The sequence below is a fragment of the Elephas maximus genome, chromosome 10, assembly GCF_024166365.1.
Source record: "Elephas maximus indicus isolate mEleMax1 chromosome 10, mEleMax1 primary haplotype, whole genome shotgun sequence".
NCBI classification, from domain to species: Eukaryota; Metazoa; Chordata; class Mammalia; order Proboscidea; family Elephantidae; genus Elephas; species Elephas maximus.
The window spans coordinates 30,574,207-30,592,869 of record NC_064828.1 but is presented as its reverse complement, the minus strand read 5'-3'; the positions used below and the strand labels follow the sequence as shown (position 1 = coordinate 30,592,869).

At 48.1% G+C, this 18,663-nt stretch overlaps 1 protein-coding gene across 1 annotated transcript; it reads left to right on the top strand.

Annotated features, from left to right (window-relative positions):
* The first annotated feature begins 6,732 nt into the window (after nt 1–6,732).
* On the top strand, nt 6,733–11,806 carry KLHL33 (kelch like family member 33). The gene is made up of 4 exons (XM_049899109.1): nt 6,733–6,823; nt 8,523–9,447; nt 9,574–9,741; nt 9,852–11,806. The coding sequence occupies exons 1-4, from the start codon at nt 6,772–6,774 to the stop codon at nt 10,402–10,404; spliced, it is 1,698 nt and encodes a 565-aa protein (XP_049755066.1). The 5' UTR covers nt 6,733–6,771; the 3' UTR covers nt 10,405–11,806.
* Nucleotides 11,807–18,663: the final 6,857 nt, after the last annotated feature.

Sequence of the window (18,663 nt, the reverse complement as noted above, 5' to 3'; positions counted from 1 at the left end):
TACTCAGGAGTTCCCTCAAAATAGCCTGAAGCCAGGTCTCATTTATCGCTGAGGAGTAAAAGGGCCTGTCTTCTCCACTACAGACTTCTGTCTGAGTCCTTTGATAATCAAAGGATACTGTATTATTCATTAATAGATATGAGAGATGGGGAGAATTGTGGGGGGGTGGGGAGTGCTACCTGTTTGTAACTTTTCGTGTGACTGATGAATGCCTCTTTCTCCTTTTGTCACCTATACCCTCGCCCCTTGGGGAGGGAGAGACCCCTTGGAGATAGCTATAACAGGGTACTGGGTGCAAAAGTCAGGCCATAAGTGGAGAGAGGGAGGGGAGACAGTATGTTCATTCTCCATGCCTTCTTCTCACCATGAGGTCCCCAGAGATACTGGCCTCAGCAAGGATCCAGTGGCCACAGGGAAGAAGATGGAAGACATACCAGAGAGATTGCCCTTTGTAGCATGCCACCATAGAACCGTATTTTTCAAGAAGATACTTCCTATACGAAAGAACAGACATATGAAATAGGGTTTTGAGAAGGCATCCTTTCAGCCAGTGAGGATCATTACCCCCCTCTACTCAGTTGAAGGTCGCCTTGAGGCAAAATTAGCAATAGGTTTGCCCAGTTTAGTATACGTGGCTTGGGTTAGACTGGGAAGAATAAGGGAGTTTTGTAAATTAGGCAGCCCAGAGACTGACAGGACTGTGAGTGGTTTTATGGTCAACTTGCAAATGAATATACAGAATCAGAAGTCAAGGGGTCTTTTCTGAAGAGGTTTGTGTTAACAAGGTGCCTTGCTCCAAGGGAAGGTGATATTCTAAGGCATTCATCCTTTTAATAACATTTCTCAGTCAGCTTTCTACTGTCTAACTTTGTTACCCAAGCCAGTGGCTTGTCGGCTGGGATCTGTGGGGAAGAGTACCCCCAGCACGTAGTTGATAAAAGAAAGGCTTAGAAAGAAGATAATTTGGGCCTGGAATACCATGGATGACAAAAGAAAGGAAGAATGTGAGTGGAAGGGAAGGAGTAACTGCTATTCCACCTCCTCACTCTCCTTGTTCCATCCTAACTCTCCTCAGTCTCCTGGTTTCCTTTCCCACTAGCGTCTTCCCAAAAGAGTTCTGGCCAAACAGTTATCCTTTTCCTTCTTGCCTCCAACTGCAAAGTACTCCTTCCCATCCCAGAGGGGTGAATCTCAAGACTGTGGAGCAAGAAGCAGGGCGTCTTTCTTTTAGTATGTGGGTTGCCATGAGTCTGAGTTGACTGGACAGCAACTGGAAAATAAAAGTGTTCCCCCATGACCTCTTCTAGTGTTCATCCCACAGGTTCTCAGAGTAAGTCCTTCCCACCGAATAGCTGAGATTGTAGTCTCTCCCGACAAAGCCCTCTAATTTCAGCTCTCTTCTAGGTGGGTCCCCTCAGCTCTTGGTCCCTGGGAATCTGCTTCACTAGCTCCTTCCCCCACTTTTAGCCTGGCTTTCTCAGGTGGCAGCTGCTTTTATGCATGCATGCACACACCATCCCTTGTCACCCCAAGTTTCAGTTTGGCCCCCCTCCCCGTTCTGTGCAGATCTCACTACCATCTCTTCGGTGTCCTCATCCTCACCTGTATCCCCCCAATCCCCTTCCCCACTGTCTGCCTTAGACTCCCACTCCATGCTGGCCAGCGCCAGGCCCAGAAGGATGGTCACAATCAACTACACCCACCACCTGCAACTCATTTTCCAGATCCACGTTTAACAGCTGCACCTCGTGTTCCTAGGAGAGCCGGACACAGGAGTAGGAGGTCATAGAGTCAGTATTTATCTGCAGATTGGTGTCTTTATCAGATTTTTAAATGACTTCCTGGGCTGAAGTCACAGAGGACAGAGGGTTGGGCAGGGTTGTCAAGAAAATAAGCAGACTTGAAAAGAAGGGATTCGAAGGAGGAGGGGATGAGTATTACCCAGAGCAGGTCTGAGAGGGTCTCCCCACAGCTCACAGCATGCATAGCTACGGCAGCATTGGTGAAGGCAAAAATGATTCCTAGGGAACCAAAGAACTCCAGACCCAAGCTGTATGAGATGAGGAAGTACATGCTGCCTGAGAGGAGTGAAAAGAGGAGCTGCTGTGTGGTCAGCAGTTCCGGACAGGACTGGGAGTCCCTGGAGATAATCAGATCCAGACAGGCTCACCGGCTTTGACTTTGTCATAGCTGGGGATGGCCGAAGTAGGCCAGCAATGGTGGTGATTGAGGCTGAGAGCAGGATAATAAGCCACATGAGACCTGGAGTGGGGATGTGAGTGGGGGCTCCTTTAATTCATTTAGGCCCATCCCCCACCCCTTCCCTACTGCCTAGGAGAGCCCTGAACACACACCTGTGAGGGTCTGAGCGGTCAGTGATCCAAGGCATCCTCGAATAGAGGTTGACGGCCCAGGTGTTGAGCATGCAGCAGGGTGCATCTGGGGAGCAGGGTGGGAAAGGAGCAGCAATGGTCTTCACTGGGAACCCGTTTTCCCCCTTCGCCACCTTCTGAATCTACTCCTCTGAAGTTCTGCCTTGCTTGCCTGCATCCCCAACCTTTGGGAACCCTGAGCTCCAGTTATCATGACTTCCGTGACCCAGCCAAAGCCAGTGCGCTGGGGCCTTGCCTGGCCTTGCCCCTGAATTCTCTGGATCATCTTCCCTGGAGTGCAGCTCCGTGAAGCTGCTCTATCCCCTGGCTAAGCAGATGCCGAGACCACTCCCCAGCCAATGAGTTAGTAGCTGATGGGCCTGGAGGTCTGATGCAGGGAAGGCAGTCCTAGGGCTTTAATGGCGGGGGCGGGGGGGGTGGTAGGGGGTGACCCAGGACAGCAAGTTTTATCCATCCTTTGGAGACTTACTGCCCGGCATGATTCTAACCATGATGGAGCTGTGAAGGGCATCCTGAGACTGGCAACTGCAGCAGAGCTGTCTGGGACCACGGAGTTGGCACAGAATTCATGATGGGGTCCACTCTCCTTGTCCTTGTAGGTGGGGGGGGGGCAGCCAGGGCTTCTTGATGGGGTTCCTCCTCCACCTGGTGGGGGCTTAAGGTGCTGATTCCATTGGCTTGATGCAGGGAGACCATGACAGGTGTCTGAACAGTCTGGGCAGGGGAAGAGGGTACAGAGGCTGGTCATGTTCCCCCCTTTTGCCAGACAGGACAACCTCTGGTGAAAAATGAACATTTCCTGGGCTGGTCATCTCAGCCGCAGGCTTGCTTTCTCCATCTGACCATTTTGAGGAGCACGCCCAGGGTACCTCTCACCCATGGAACTGGATGTCGGGTGGGCTGGGGTATCCAGGCGGCAACGGGGCACTAGAGGAATCTCTGGAAACCAGAGGGGTGTTGTGCCGGGCAACCCACTTTCCCACCCCTCTCCTACACAAGTCCCTCCCCTCTCACCTGAATTGTATGGAACGGTCATGCCTGGATCTCCTGGACCATTGTTTTTGTAAACCAGGGAGTTTACCCCCTACAGCCCATGGCCTGCCCTACCTCCTTGACAGAAGGGAGGGGAAGGGCATCTCTGCCTCCTGCTCCCCAAATCTCTGTCTTAAGAAGACACACTGAACTGCAGCACAGAGTGATTGCCCTGCTTTAGGGGCTTCAGCTGATGATTCCATCTTGGGATGCAGAAGGGCATATTGATCCAGCCGAGGATGTAGCTATTGGCACCCCTCCACAAACAGTCCAAATACTTGTGCACTCTCCGCCCATCTAATCCAAGATTCCACTCCCGTTAGCAGCAGGTATCTACCCTGTATTCCACTAGGGAGCCAAGGTAAGGGTTAGACTCCCCAAGACTCTTCCGAAGACACAGGGTTGGATCTCCCCGTCAGAAGCCCTGAGCTGGGGATGGGACACCTAGGGGTTCGTAACCCAGATACCTGTCCCTGCACCTCCTCAGCCTAGCCCTTTATCTCTCCGCCCTCTACAGACACGACCTGGCTACGTTTGCACTTAACAGCGGTATTGTTCACTCCAGCGTCCCAGCTTTATCTTCCATAGAAGAGTCCAGGACTGACCCAAAACACAGGCTTCACTCTTCTGGTCCTGCGTCCCTGCCAATCCCAAGGTCCAGCCTTTCTTAACCTTCCCCCTCTAGCAGAGGCGTAGCCAGGGTAATAGCACCCAAGGGCAGTCTCTAAATTGCACCCCCTCCCTATTTCAAAATGAATAGATGTTGATAGAGGCCATGTCTCGGCAGAAAAGCCATCCCCCACCTGTCCAGCTGCCTCAGTCAGATGCTTTTCTATTTGTGGTGCCTCAGAATGTCATTCTGCACCTTGACTGGCCCCCTTGGATTTGTGGGGGGGGGGGGGCAAGTGCACTCCTCTAACTCATTTACTCTCCACCTCTGCACCCCTGTCCAAACATCTAACACCTGTGGTTTAGATAACTGTACCATATTGGGTCTCTGTGAGTGGGAATCAATTTGAAGGCAACATGTTTGGTTTTTTGGTTTGATACCTTATCAGCTCAAAAATACAAGTCAAGCTCCTTAGTCTTTTACGTAACACATTATGGCACTACATGAAAAATGCAACTGTACCTTCCTTGCTTTCACTGATGAAAACTGGTCTATGATGTGCTCAAAGTAATTTTTGTCAATTTGTTCTTGCTCTACGCTCAGCAGGATCACACAGTCTGTGTTGAGGCATACCCCCCCCTTGCTGTTGAGTAGATTCAGACACATAGCGACTCTGTAGGACCGAGTAGAACTGCCCTATAGGGTTTCCAAGCTGGTAGATTCAAACGCTGACCTTCTGGTTAACATCCAAGCTCTTAACCACTGGGCCACCAGGGCTCCCCTTGACCCACAGTGGCTCTCAAATAGAAAGTACTGTATTAGTTTAACTTACTGACTGATCTCTCACAGCTGGCGATGGAAATTGCAATGGTGAATAGAAACTGCTCAGTGCTCCTCTACTTCCACCTTCAAGTGGCACTCTGGGCACGTTCCATTCCTGCTATGGCTTAGGTAAGCCTCTGCCCTCCAGTACCCTCCCATGATCAGTACTTCTGGCTTGGGTCACCACTCATCCCTGCATCCTCCTTGGCTTCTGAATTTGCCTTGCATAGCACCCCGTGGTGACCTACAGGTGGAAGGCGAGGTCATTCTGGGACGGGAACCAGGGATTGGGTGTCAGTTCCGGCACCGGAATCCCAGGCCCTAGCCAGCCAGCGCTGGCTATAATTAGCAGGATGGGGCCCTGGACCCAGATGCGGAGCGAATTCCCTCTGCCACGCGGCCCCAAGCTGAGCGGGCGCACAAGTGAGAGGGTGACGGGGAACATTTGTCCCTCGGGAGGTGACTGGTGGGATGCTGACAAGACCTGTGGATACGGTTCCGAGTAGTGGATCTTTATACACGCTGCTTGCATGCTTCCCTGCACCTCGTGAAACCCATAGCTGTGCCCCGATCGCCCAGCTGCTGGAGCCCGGGATGTCGCCTTGGGAGGATGGGTAGGGGGGGTTAGCAGTTGGAGGGACGGACATTTCGCAGGGCTGGAGGCAAGGGTTCCTCTGGCCTCTCTGGGTCCAGCTCTGACCTCCTCCTTTCTTGCCTTTGCTCACCTGCCTGAATCCACCCAGTCAGGGCCATGAGCGTCCCGGGCACCGCGCATGGTTCCTCGGACCCGAGGCACGCCTCCCTTCTGGTTCAGGAGGACGACGTTGGCCTCCCTTTGACCACCCCGAGAGTCCCCTCCTGGCCTCCCTCCCCGGACAAGGATCCCAGCTTGCCCCCCTTTCCTCTGGAAGAGGCCAGCCCCAGGTCCCTAGCCCCGGGGAAGCTTCCCTCTCCAGCCTTGCCCCTAGAGGAAGAGGATGAGGACGATGAAGACGCTGAGCAGCCAGAGGGGCTGCGCAGCGAGGAGCACCCGAGCCAGTTCTTCGCCGAAGCTCAGCGGCTGCGGGAGCAGAGGTTGTTGTTGGACGAAGAGGTGTCGGTTGGGGGGCGAGTGTACGGAGTGCACCGCGTGATCTTGGCCGCAGTCAGCAGCCTCTTCCGAGGCAGGCTGCAGGGCGGCGGAGGTCCACAGCCCCCCCTCAGTCTCGACGTGGCCCCCAGGGGCTGGGAGGCAGTGCTGACCTTTGCTTATGATGGGGTGCTGGGCCCGGTCCCGCTGCGGGATGTGGTGGCCGCAGCCGAGGCCCTGGGAGCCCCCCGGGTAAAGGCTGTGGCCCAGCAGAGACGCGAGGGGACTGGAAGCACCCGGGAAGATGAAAGGAAGTCCAGCCAGGCAGAGGAGCTGAGGGAGAACTTGCGCTGTATAGAGCTCCTATACCAAGAGGGCGTCGGGTGTGACCTGGAGCTGGAGGCGGGAGGCTGCCGGCTGAGGGGTGAGGGCCTGTGGGGCATTACATTGCTGCAGGTGCATATGCTACCGGAATGGTGTGTGCAAACAGCAGGTGGTTTGATCCACACTGTAGTGGTTTTGATCCTTGCTGCAGTCAGAATCTCCCTGGGGTGGCTTTTGGTGCCTCTCCTGACCAACTGAGAGTGGGGCATGCGCAGTTGAGTTGTTTTCCTCGGCGCGCTGACGTATTTAGACTGACCCTTCCCCCCACCGCCCCCCTCTGGCAACAAGGATTTCCCAGCCAGCTGATTGGAGCTAAGGGTACAATCCTAGGCAGCGCAACAAGCAGAAAGTGATTGACTGAAATAGGGATTAACCAGAGGCGTTTCTTGGCATCCGCTATTCAGGACACAGGAAAAGTCAGTGAAACACAGTGGAAAAACTCATAGTGTATCCTTTCAGCCATGTGTGCTCAACGCCATAGCAGACTTGTGGGTCCTGCAGCTAATGAGCCAGGTGTGGTATTCTTTTGCCAGAATCTTAAGGCTCCCAGGCATGGCACCAGGAAAGCTAAGTGTCATTCAGCTAAACCCAAAAAACCGAACCCCTTGCTATGGAGTCAAACCCAACTCATAGCATAGTGACCTTATAGGACAGAGTAGAACTGCCTCATAGGGTTTCCAAGGAGCGGCTGGTGGATTAGTACTTCGGAGCTTTTGGTTAGCAGCCTAGCTCTTAACCACGGTGCCACCAGGGCAAGCTGAGTGTTATTCAGATTCTACCAACATTTAGGGAAGTACTGTGTGCCAGGAATTTTACACATGCCACTGCCGTTAATTCTCACTGAAAGCCAGTGCGATAGGTACTATTATCCCTAGGTGCAGGTAAGCCCCATTAAACTCAGAGATGTTAACTAGTGAGACCCAGATACAAGCCCACATCCACTAGCCCTGTCTGCTTCCACTAGACCATGCATTACCTCTTATAGTGCTGTACTAACCCAAAACACACTGCCGTCCAGTCAATTCCGACTTGTAGTGACCCTATAGGACAGAGTAGAACTGCCGCGTAGAGTTTCCAAGGAGCGCCCGGGGGATTTGAACTGCTGACCTGTTGGTTAGCAGCTATAGCTCTTAAGCACTACACCACCAGGGTTTCCTGCTGTACTAAAGACACATGGAAAATGGAGCCAGAATATAGACACATAAAGCTTTAAAGTTACAAGGAACTAGTTTAGAGATTATATAGTTCAGCTCTTACACTATCCAGCCACTCCTTGAAAACCATATGGTGCAGTTCTACTTACACTATACTGATAAAGAAATTAGACTTCAAGATGTGCCCAAAGCCACCTAGCTGCTACTCATTGGAGGACCTGGAGTGCTTCTGGGACTCCCAGAAGGAAAAGAATCCCTAAAGTGTTTGTTATCCTTTCTGACAGCACTAGATGGAATTTAAAATTCTGTTAACTATAGAATTCTCCCTAGCATTTGGAATATAAACATACTCCACTGCTTTCATTTCCTTAAGAAACATTCCAACTAATTGGTAGGAACCTGTCCCTTAAAAATCCTCACGGATAATGATGAGTAAGATGAGGTACAAGTGGTGTGAGTGCTTTCACAATTGTCACTGCACTATAGGTTGATTGATGATATGGAAGCTGAGATGGCTTAAACTGCTTCTATGAATGCAGATTTTCTCCGACAACATACATTTGGAAACTGTCATTGATGTTTACTGCTTGGGAAGCACCTGGCCACTATTTACTGCTTAAAAAGTGCGTGGAAAGCCATATCAACATCACCTGCCCTTTGAGAGACACAGACATGTCACAATTGGTCAAGACCAGACCAGACCCATTGCCGTCGAGTCAATTCCGACTCATAGCGACCCTATAGGATAGAGTAGAACTGCCCCATAGAGTTTCCAAGGAGCACCTGCTGGATTTGAACTGCCAACCTTTTGGTTAGCAGCCGTAGCTGTTAACCTACGCCACCAGGGTTTCCTCTGAAGAGGACCTACTCAATCAGGATCTCTGGGGGTGGGTCCCCAAATCAGCATTTTAACAAGGACACTGTGCTTTTCTGTTGCATGCTACACTTTGGCCTGTAGCCTTGGGTGATTGGCTGCCCAATTAGGGTTGTGGAATCAGAATGGTTTCTAGCAGCCTTGTAACACTGTGTTCCCCTCTGCTTCTTCTCCCCTCCTGCAGTGCACCGAGCAGCCCTTGCCTGTGGCAGTGAGTTCTTTGGGGCCATGCTCCTGAGTGGGATGAAGGAATCCCAGGGCACAGAGGTGTCTCTGCGCACCATCTCTGCCCACGACCTGCAGCTCCTCGTCTCTTTTGCCTACTCTGGGGTTGTACAGGCAAGGTGGCCAGGACTGCTGAGAGCCGCCCAGGCTGCTCTACAGTACCAGAGCTCTTCCTGCCTAGCTCTGTGCCAGAGAGCCTTGGCACAGGGCCTCAGCCCTGCCCGTTGCCTGGCCCTGTTCCCCAGGGCAGAAGCCCCTGGGTTGGAGAGGCTCTGGAGCAAAGCCCGTCACTACCTCCTCACCCACCTGCCTGCTGTGACTTTGTGCCCCACTTTCCCTTCTTTGCCAGCTGCCTGCCTGGCTGAGCTCCTAGATAGCGATGAACTTCATGTGCAGGAGGAGTTCGAGGCTTTTGTGGCTGCACGGTGTTGGCTAGCTGCCAACCCTGAGACCCAGGAGTCAGAGGCCAAGGCCCTGCTGCGATGTGTCCGCTTTGGCCGCATGTCCACCAGGGAGCTGCGGAGGGTGCGGGCAGCTGGGCTACCCCCGTTCCTGCCCCTAGACCTGCTGTACCAGCTGATGGTGGAGGCTGAGGTTCCAGGTCAGGAAAGGCGGAGGGAGCCTGACCGGGCACTGGTGGTGATTGGTGGGGATGGGCTCCAACCAGACATGGCCATAAGACAGCCCTCCCGAGGAGTGTGGTGGGCCCGGGCCTTCCGCTGTGGCATGGGGCTAGTGCGAACTGTGGAGTGGGGGCAGTTGCCCACCCTGCCGGCCCCTGGGCGCTTCCGTCATGGGGCTACGAGCATGTCAGGAAGTGAACTCTATGTGTGCGGAGGACAAGACTTCTACAGCCACTCCAGCACCCTGGCTTCAACTCTCAGGTAGGCGCCCCTGAGAGTGGGTAGCATGTGGCAGGCCCCGAGGTGGGCAGGTGAGGGAAATGGCTGACCCAGCCAACTGCAGGCTCCCGGAATCACTCATCTAATCTCTTGTCCCACCGTGTTCAGATGGGATCCCAGTCAAGAAGACTGGGAGGAGAAGGCGCCTTTGTGCCAGGCACGTAGCCTTTTCCCTCTGGTGGCTCTGGATGGCCAACTTTATGCCCTGGGTGGGCGAAACAATGGCATTGCCCTCAACTCTGTGGAGACCTATAACCCCGAGCTCAATGTCTGGAGGTGAGCAGGGAAGGGCATGTTTCTGAAGCATTAGGGAAAGACTAGGGAAGTTAGAATGGAAGGAGAGTTGAAAATGATAGCTGACTGATCTGCATCCTGTTCTCCCTTAGGCCAGCACCTGCGCTTCCAGCATCATGCTTTGCCCATGCAGCTGCTGTTTTGGAGGGCCGATTGTATGTGAGCGGTGGCTGTGGCGAAACTGGTCGATTCCTGGCCTCGTTGCTGCACTATGACCCCAAACTTGAGAATTCAGGAACATTTCTGAACCCTATGGGGGTACCTCGGGCTGGCCACGTCATGGCTGCTCTGGGTGGGCGGTTGTATGTAGCAGGTGGGCTGGGTGAGACCGGGGACTTGCTGAGCCTCGAGGCCTATGAACCAAGGACTGATAGCTGGACTCACCTTGTACCTCTGCCCTCCCCCCATGTGGGGGCTGCAGGTGCTGTGCTGCAGGGGGAGCTACTGGTTCTGGGGGGCTACAGCCACCGTACCTATGCTGTCTCCCACCTTATTCACGCCTACAGTCCTGGTCTGGGGAGATGGCTCTGCCTGGGAGCTCTGCCGAGGCCTCGAGCTGAGATGCCTGCCTGCATCCTGACACTGCCCACTGTGCAACACATAGCGTTGGGTCCCACCCTGCACCAAACCAAACCTGCTGGGTGAAGGGGAAGCAGTAGTGTGTGGAGGTAGAAAGGAAGGGATAAAGAACATCCTGAAAAGAGGGCAGAGACTAGGGGGGTAGAGGAAGAGAGGCTTCACTCGTGATATATATTTTTTTATTCTCACTTGGTAAGAATTTAGGGCTCATGAATTGCTTTTATATATATGATCTCCACTGAGGAAAAGGTGGTTCCAGAACTCCTGGAGAACAGGTGGAAGGGAATGGGAGGCAGCTAAATATCTGGATAAGAGGGGACCCAGGAGCAACTATACCCAGGTTTACGGACCCTGATGCAATTCTTGGAGGAAAATGTATCTGGCTGGGTGGATAGTCCAGAAGCTCCAGTAACCCAAGGGAGTTATAGGGGCCACGAAAAAACAATCAGAAAAATAATTTTTACCCATAGATCAAGGAGAAAAATGTGAAAAGGCTATCCATGAAAGAGTCTGAGAAGAGTTGAAGGAAGGACTGTAAATTGTTCAGCCCTTCCCTCTTCTAGCACATGCTTCTTTCTACTCTCCAGTCCCTGGGATGCCTAAGCCCTCTTAACAATATTCTTTCTCAGGTAACTGCCTAGTCTCCTTAGTGTTTCCCCAGCCTGGTCCCCACAGGCTTCCCCAAGACCCCCTGTTTTCAGGCAGAAGTTCCTGTGTGGACCTGGGTAAAGAAAACGGGCCTGAGATGCCTGAGGGCCCTCCAGCATGATGAGAATGAAGTGCTGTATGTGGGGAAGATGAGAAGGGCAGAGGTGAAGGATGGAGGTGCCACAGTGGGAAAGGGATACTAGGTTGAGGGGATGGGGTAGAAGAAGTCAGAAGCCTGTCTGGCTTTTTTCTTTCCCTTTGGGATGAACTGAGGGATCAGGAGTGAAAACAAGACTATTGCGGTGTGAGGTCCTGTCATGGATTGAATTATGTCCCCTTGAAAATGTGTGTATCGATTTGGCTGGGCCATGATTTCCAGGATTGTGTGGTTGTCCTCCATTTTGTGATTGCAATTTTATGTTAAAGATGATTAGGGTGGGATTGTAACACCCTTACCCAGGTCACATTCCTGATCCAACATAAAGGGAATTTCCCTGGGGTGTGGCCTGCACTACCTTTTATCTCTCAAGAGATAAAAAGGAAAGGGAAGCAAGCAGAGTTGGGGACCTCATACCACCAGGAGAGCAGCACTTGGAGCATAGCAAGTCCTTTGGACCCAGGGTTCCTACATAGAGAAGCTCTTAGTCCAGGGGAAGATTAACAAGAAGGACCTTCCTCCAGAGCTGACACAGAAAGAAAGCCTTCCCCTGGAGCTGACGCCCTAAATTTGAACTTGTAGCCTACTAGACAGTATTTTGGTATTTGTTACAGCAGCACTAGATGACTAAGACAGGTCCCAAGTTTTGAAAGTGATGGAAGAGAGAGGAATTGGAAGCAGAAAATATGATCCAACATAGTAGTTCAACCCCCCCCCACCCCCCCACCCCGCCTTCAGCCCTTTCCCCTGGATTTTCTTTAACCCATTTCCCTTTCTGTTGGCCAGGGAGGGTTGATTCAGATGCTTCCTCTCTCCCTCTCTATAACCCGCCCTTCCTTCCTTTTTTTTGCTTCTTCCTCTGTTCTTCTTTCTCCCTCACACAACTATTAATTACCTGCTATGTGCCAGGCACTGCATGAGATACTAGCAATATAAAGGTCAGAGAGTTCCTGCACAGCAGGAAGACTCATAAACAAATACCTGTTTTGTAGTGGACTTAGAGGTATGGGCAAAGTCCAATGAGAGTACAGAGGATGGAGGAATGAACTCTGCCCATGGAAGCCTTCTGTTAGGAAAGGCATCATTGAATGGGTGTAGTCTGAGCTGGATCTTGAAGGCTGCCAAGGAACTGACTAGTTAGAGGAAAATGCATTCCAGTCAGAGAAAAGAAGCTAATGGGACATGTGCCCTTTGCTTCACAGGAAAGGGGAGTACTGACTTCCAGAGTTTCTTCAGAGAATTCTGCTGCTATTGGCAGCCTACTTTCTTCTCTAGAGCCTTTCTGATAACAATAGTTTCACTTTACTCCCCTAAATCTTTTCCTGTCTGGTATTTCCATGTCTGGCCCCTGGGTGGCCCAGGGCAAAGAATGGTCAGTTTTTTGTGTGTGTAGGAAAGACTTCCATCCCCATTGTTTATTAAGATACTCAGGCTTATGGCACCATCTTCTAATGGTGAGATGAAGGAGGCTCCCTTACGCCTTTCTTCATTCTGGTCCTGGAAGTATTTGACATGCTTTTGTTTATTTTTTGAGATTTCATTATTTTACTAGGGTTTTAAAAATATATATCTTTGTTTAAGATAGACTAGGAATATAGTTGAAAATGAAGACGGGCAGTTAGGATGGATATAAAAGAGAAAAGAGAAGGAAAATTGAAAAAAGGAATGGGAGAAGTAGGAGGGAGTGAGAAACTATGAAGAGTTTTGTCTTTAGGGAGAATTTCTATGAACATCTTTATGATTTGTACCCAAAGACAGGGTTAAATAAAAATTTCACAGTGATTAAATCTTGTCTGAGTTTCTCTACTATAAAAAACATTCACACTGGGGTAGGGCCAAGATGGCGGAATAGTCAGATGCTTCCTGCATCCCTCTTATAACAAAGACCCGGCAAAAAAAGTGAACTGATTATATATGACAATCTAGGAGCCCTGATCATCAAACACAAAGCTGAGGAGATGGCCTGAGCAGCAGGAGGAAGAACAGACAGTTCAGAAGCAGCAAAGAAGTGCTAGTCATGAGGTTGCCGGCACCCTGCTGGCTGGGTTGGCCAGCACATGCTGGCTGAGACAGCTGTAGTGTTCAGGACATGCTTCACCATGTCAGGAGAGGTGGGGTGGCAGAAAGTCTGCACAAGCCTCTGGAGCTGGGTGGAAGCAGCACTGAGCCTGTGAAGGATAAGTGTAAATGTCTAACCTAATGCAGGGGTCAAAATAACCCCTCCCCCTCTGTGACTTGGAAACCCTGGTGACACAGTGGTTAAGTGCCACGGCTGTTAACTAAAAGGTCAGCAATTTGAATGCAACAGGTGCTCCCTGGAAACTCTATGGGGCAGTTCTACTCTGTCCTATGGGGTCACTATGAGTCAGAATCGACTGAAAGGCAGTGGGTTTGGTTTTGGTTTTCTCTGTGACTTTTACAGTGGAGAAGTGCCTCTTTCCCCTCACCCAGCCTCCCACCCTCCCACCCTGCTCTGCTCCAACACCAGTCCAGCAGTATTGAACAGCTGCCATGTCCCCTAGTGGGAACTCAGGGCTACGTGGGAACTCAGGGCTACCCACGCCCAAACCAGACTCATGGCTTTAAAAAAATCACCATGCCATCTAAGCCAAGAACTTAAGGCAGTCATTGTCCCTTCGCCTAGGAACTGGCATAAGGGTTCCATGGACTTGTAGCATCCTTCACCCCTGCCTAGACTTCATTAGCAACAAGGCTACACGTGAAGCCTATTTTCAACTGCAGCAGCCAAGGGGGAGTGGCAGATTCTTGGCATTTGACACCACCCTGCTCACCCACATCAGGGGCCTGAGGGCTAGTGGTACCCCCCACTCCATCTAGTCACCCACAACAGGGGACTGAGAAAAAGTGGTACCTCCCAATCCCTACAGCCAACAGCATTGGGTGCCCAAGGACCAGCCGCAAAACACACCACCCTATGTGCTCTAGGGAACAGGGACATGCCATCCACTCATGGCAGCCTTCGGACCTCTGCCTTGCTCAGCACATAGACCCCTACTGCAGGCAGATAGTTGTGCCTGCTCTGAACACCCATACGCAGCCCTGCCCATCTAGGACTGTAGGTGAGAGTCTTTACCACATACTCAAAGACCAATGACCTGGACACCTGAGCCACATCCACACAAGAAAACCGAACAGACTCCTGGGCTCACACACCTAGTAGCTGCTAAACCACCTGGAGACAGGACGTGAAAGCTTCAAAGATGCCAATAATCTAAGTAGCTCACATGCCAGGCCTATTTGGACATATCAAAACAAAAAGCTAGGACATGTATGATAAATAAATATAATAACTTATTGATAGCTCAGAGGCAACAGTCAATATCAAATCACATAAAGAAGCAAGTCAAGATGGCTCCGCCAAGTGACCAAAATAAAGAACCAGGAAACCTTGTGGAGGAAGATACGGTCTTGGAATTACCAAAGTTAGATTTCAAAAGATTAATATACAGAGCTCTTCAAGAGATCAGGAAGGAGATCAGGCAAAACTCAGACCAGGCTAAGGAACACACAGAGAGGGCAATAGAGAAATTCAGGAAAACAATACAAGAACAGAACAACAAATTTAACAAGCTGCTAGAAACCGTAGACAGACGTCACATAGAAATCCAAAAGATTAACAATAAAATATTAGAATTAGACAACTCAATAGAAGGTCATAGGAGCAGAATTGAGGCAATGGAAGTTAGAATTGGTGAGACTGAAGATAAATTCCTTAACACCAATTAATTTGAGGAAAAATCAGAAAAAAGAATTAAAAAAATGAAGAAATTCTAAGAATTATGTGGGACGCTATCAAGAGGAAAAACTTACGAGTGACTGGAGTACCAGAACAGAGGCGGGGGTGGAGGGGAACAGAAAATACAGAGGATTATTGAAGATTTACTGGCAGAAAACTTCCCTGATATGGTGAAAGACGAAAAGATATCTACCCAAGAACGTTAATGAACTCCACACAGGGTAGATCCCAAAAGAAAGTCACACAAAGACAAAACCAAAGATAAAGATCTTCAGAGCCTCTAGGGATAAATGAAAAGTCACCTACAAAGAAGAATCAATAAGACTAAGTTCTGACTACTCAGAAGAAACCATGCAGGCAAGAAGGCAATAGGATGACACATATTCTGAAGACTTGAATGAAAAAAATTGCCAGACAAGAATTGTATATCCAGCAAAACTGTCTCTCAACTATGATGGTGAAATTAGGGCATTTCCAGATAAAAAGAAGTTAAATGAATTTGTAAAAACCAAACTAAAATTACAAGAAATATTAAAGGGAGTCAGACAACAACCCAAGACTATGACACAACACAGAGCAACTAGATATCAACCTAGATAGAGAAGTCACAAAAATAAGTCGAAGCTAAAAGATTGAAAATAGGAAAACAGAGACATCAATATGTAAACAATGACAATGTTAAAACAAAAAAGAGGGAATAAATAATGTAGTCATAGAACTTCCATATGGAGAAGAAGTTAAGGCAATATCAAGAAATAAAAGATTGGTTTAAACTTAGAAAAATAAAGGTAAATTTTAAGGTAACCATGAAGGAAGCTAATAAGTCTACCCAAGAAAATAAAAAAGAAGAAAAACATAAAGAGTGAGAAAACACAAAATCAACAATAATGAAAAAGACGAAAAGAAGTAAATAAAGAAAAACGACACAGACAGAAAACTAAGTGGAACAAAGGAACTGTCAAGATGACAAAAAAAAAAGAAAGCAGTAAACTCATACCTTCGCTTAACTTCTTTTTATCTGGAAATGCCTTAATTTCACCATCATAGTTGAGAGACAGTTTTGCTGGATATACAATTCTTGTCTGGCAATTTTTTCCATTCAAGTCTTCAGAATATATGTCATCCTAAACTCATACCTATTAATAATTGTGCTGAATGTAAATGGACTAAATGCACCAGTAAAGACACAGAGAGTGGCTGAATGGATTAAAAAAACACGATCCTTCTATATGACATACCTGAGACTCAAAGACACAAACATACTAAACATACTAAAACTCAAAGTGTTACCAATTGCCAATCTGACACAAAGGGTCCTTGTCTTTTCCCAAGTAAGAATACACACGAAAGACAAATTTTATCTTCGGCAAGCTTTATTTTGCTTGAGTCAAGCAAAAGGAGTCAGGGGGGATCTAAGCCTCTCCAAAAGACTGACTCGAAAAGGGGAGCAATTCTAGGGCTTATACGGGTTTGGTGGAGGTAATGAATATTTCTTGGGCTTCTTTCAAGATTACTTCTCAGAATGGTGGTGTATGTTAATTAGGTTGCACAGGCATCTGGAATCTAAGATGGAACCTTTTGATATTCAAGATGGAGTCCTCTCGGCAGCCCTTGGCATTACTTATTATGGGATATAGTGCATGCGCCCTTGATCTTTGGCACTACATCGCCATCTTTGGAGGGTTAAGGAAGGTCAAATAGCAGTCACACTCTGCTTCTCTGCACATATGAAGCCTGCAAAGGAGGAAGGGACTAGAAAGACACTAAGAAGGAGATAGTAATTCACAGGCTGCCCCAATCCTATCTTATGTTGACAGGGTGGGTTCCTGTTTACTCAACTTCTAGATAGTAATCTTTCTAAAAGCTCTTTTCTTCCACCAGCAGTTAACCCTATCTGTCTCAAAAGGATGAAAAAAATACATCAAGGAGACAACAACCAAACAAGAGCAAGAGTGACAATATTAATCTCTGAAAAAATAGACTTTAAAGCAAAATCCACAAAGGATAAGGAACCTGTTGCCGTCAAGTCAAGTCAATTCTGACTCATAACGACCTAAAGGACAGAGTAGAACTGTCCCATAGGATTCCCAAGGAGTGCCTGGTGGATTTGAACTAACAACCTTTTGGTTAGCAGTCATAGCTCTTAACCACTATGCCACCGGGGTTTCCAGAATAAGGAAGGACAGTATATAACAATTAAAGGGTCAAGACACCAGGAGGACATAACCACAATAAATATATACGTACCCAACAACAGGGCTCCAAGATACATAAAACGAACAGCATTGAAAAGAGAAATAGACAGCTCCACAATAAGAGTAGGAGGCTTCAACACGCCACTTTTGTTGAAGGACAGAACATCTAGAAAGAACCTCAATAAAAACATGGAAGATTTAAATGCCACAGTCAATCAACTTGACCTCGTAGACATATACAGAACACTCCACCCAACTGTAGCCAAGTATACATTCTTTTACAATGCACATGGGATGTTCTCCAGAATAGGCCACATTTTAGGCCACAAAGCAAGCCTTAACAGAATCCAAAACATGGAAATATGACAAAGCACCTTTTCTGGCCATAAAGCCATAAAAGTAGAAATCAATAACAGAAACAAGAAAAAAAATCAAATACATGAAAACTGAACACCTTGCTCAAAAACTACTGGGTTATAGAAGAAATCAAGGATGGAATAAAGAAATTCATTGAATCAAATGAGAGTGAAAACACATCTTACCAGAAGCTTTGGGACACAGCAAAAGCAGGGTTTAGAGGTTCATTTACCAATAGATGCACACACGCAAAAAGAAGAAAAGGCCAAACTTAAAACATTAACCCTACAACTTGAACAAATAGACAGAGAGCAGCAAAAGAAGTCTTCTGGCACCAGAAGAAAGGAAATAATAAAGATTAGAGCAGAAATAAATGAAATAGAGAATAGAAAAACAATTGAAACCAGTCAACAAGACCAGAAGTTGGTTCTTGGAGAAGATCAACAAAATTGATAAACGATTGGCAAAACTGACAAAAGAAAATCAGGAGGGGAAGCATATAACCTGAATAAGAAATGAGGTGGGCAATATCACAACAGACCCAACTGAAATAAAAAGGATCATAACAGAATACTATGAAAAATTGTACTGTGACAAATTAAAAAATCTAGAGGAAATGGACAAATTTCTAGAAACACACTACCTACCTAAACTAACACAAACTTAGGTAGAAAAACTAAATAAACCCATAACAAATGAAAAGACTGAAGAGGCAATAAAAAAAAAGCTCTCCTCTCTCCTCTGTAAAAAAAAAAAAAAAGCCCTGTCCCTGACAGTTTCACTGGAGAATTCTATCAAACTTTCAGAGAAGAATCAACACTGCTACTACTAAAGGTATTTCAGAGCATGGAAACAGAATGAATACTCCCAAACTCATTCTATGAAGCCAGCATGACCCTTATACCAAAACCAGGTAAAGACTCCACAAAAAAAGAAAATCACAAACCAATATCCCTTATTAATACAAAAATCCTCAACAAAATTCTAGTGAACACAATTCAACACTGTATCAAAAAAATTCATCATGACCAAGTGGGATTCATACCACCTTATGCAGGCATGGTTCAACATTAGAAAAACAATCAATGTAATCCATCACATAAATAAAACGAAAGTTAAGAAACACAAGATCATATCAATTGACCAGAAAAGGCATTTGATAAAGTCCAGCACCCATTCCTGGTAAAAACTCTTAGCAAAATAGGAATAGA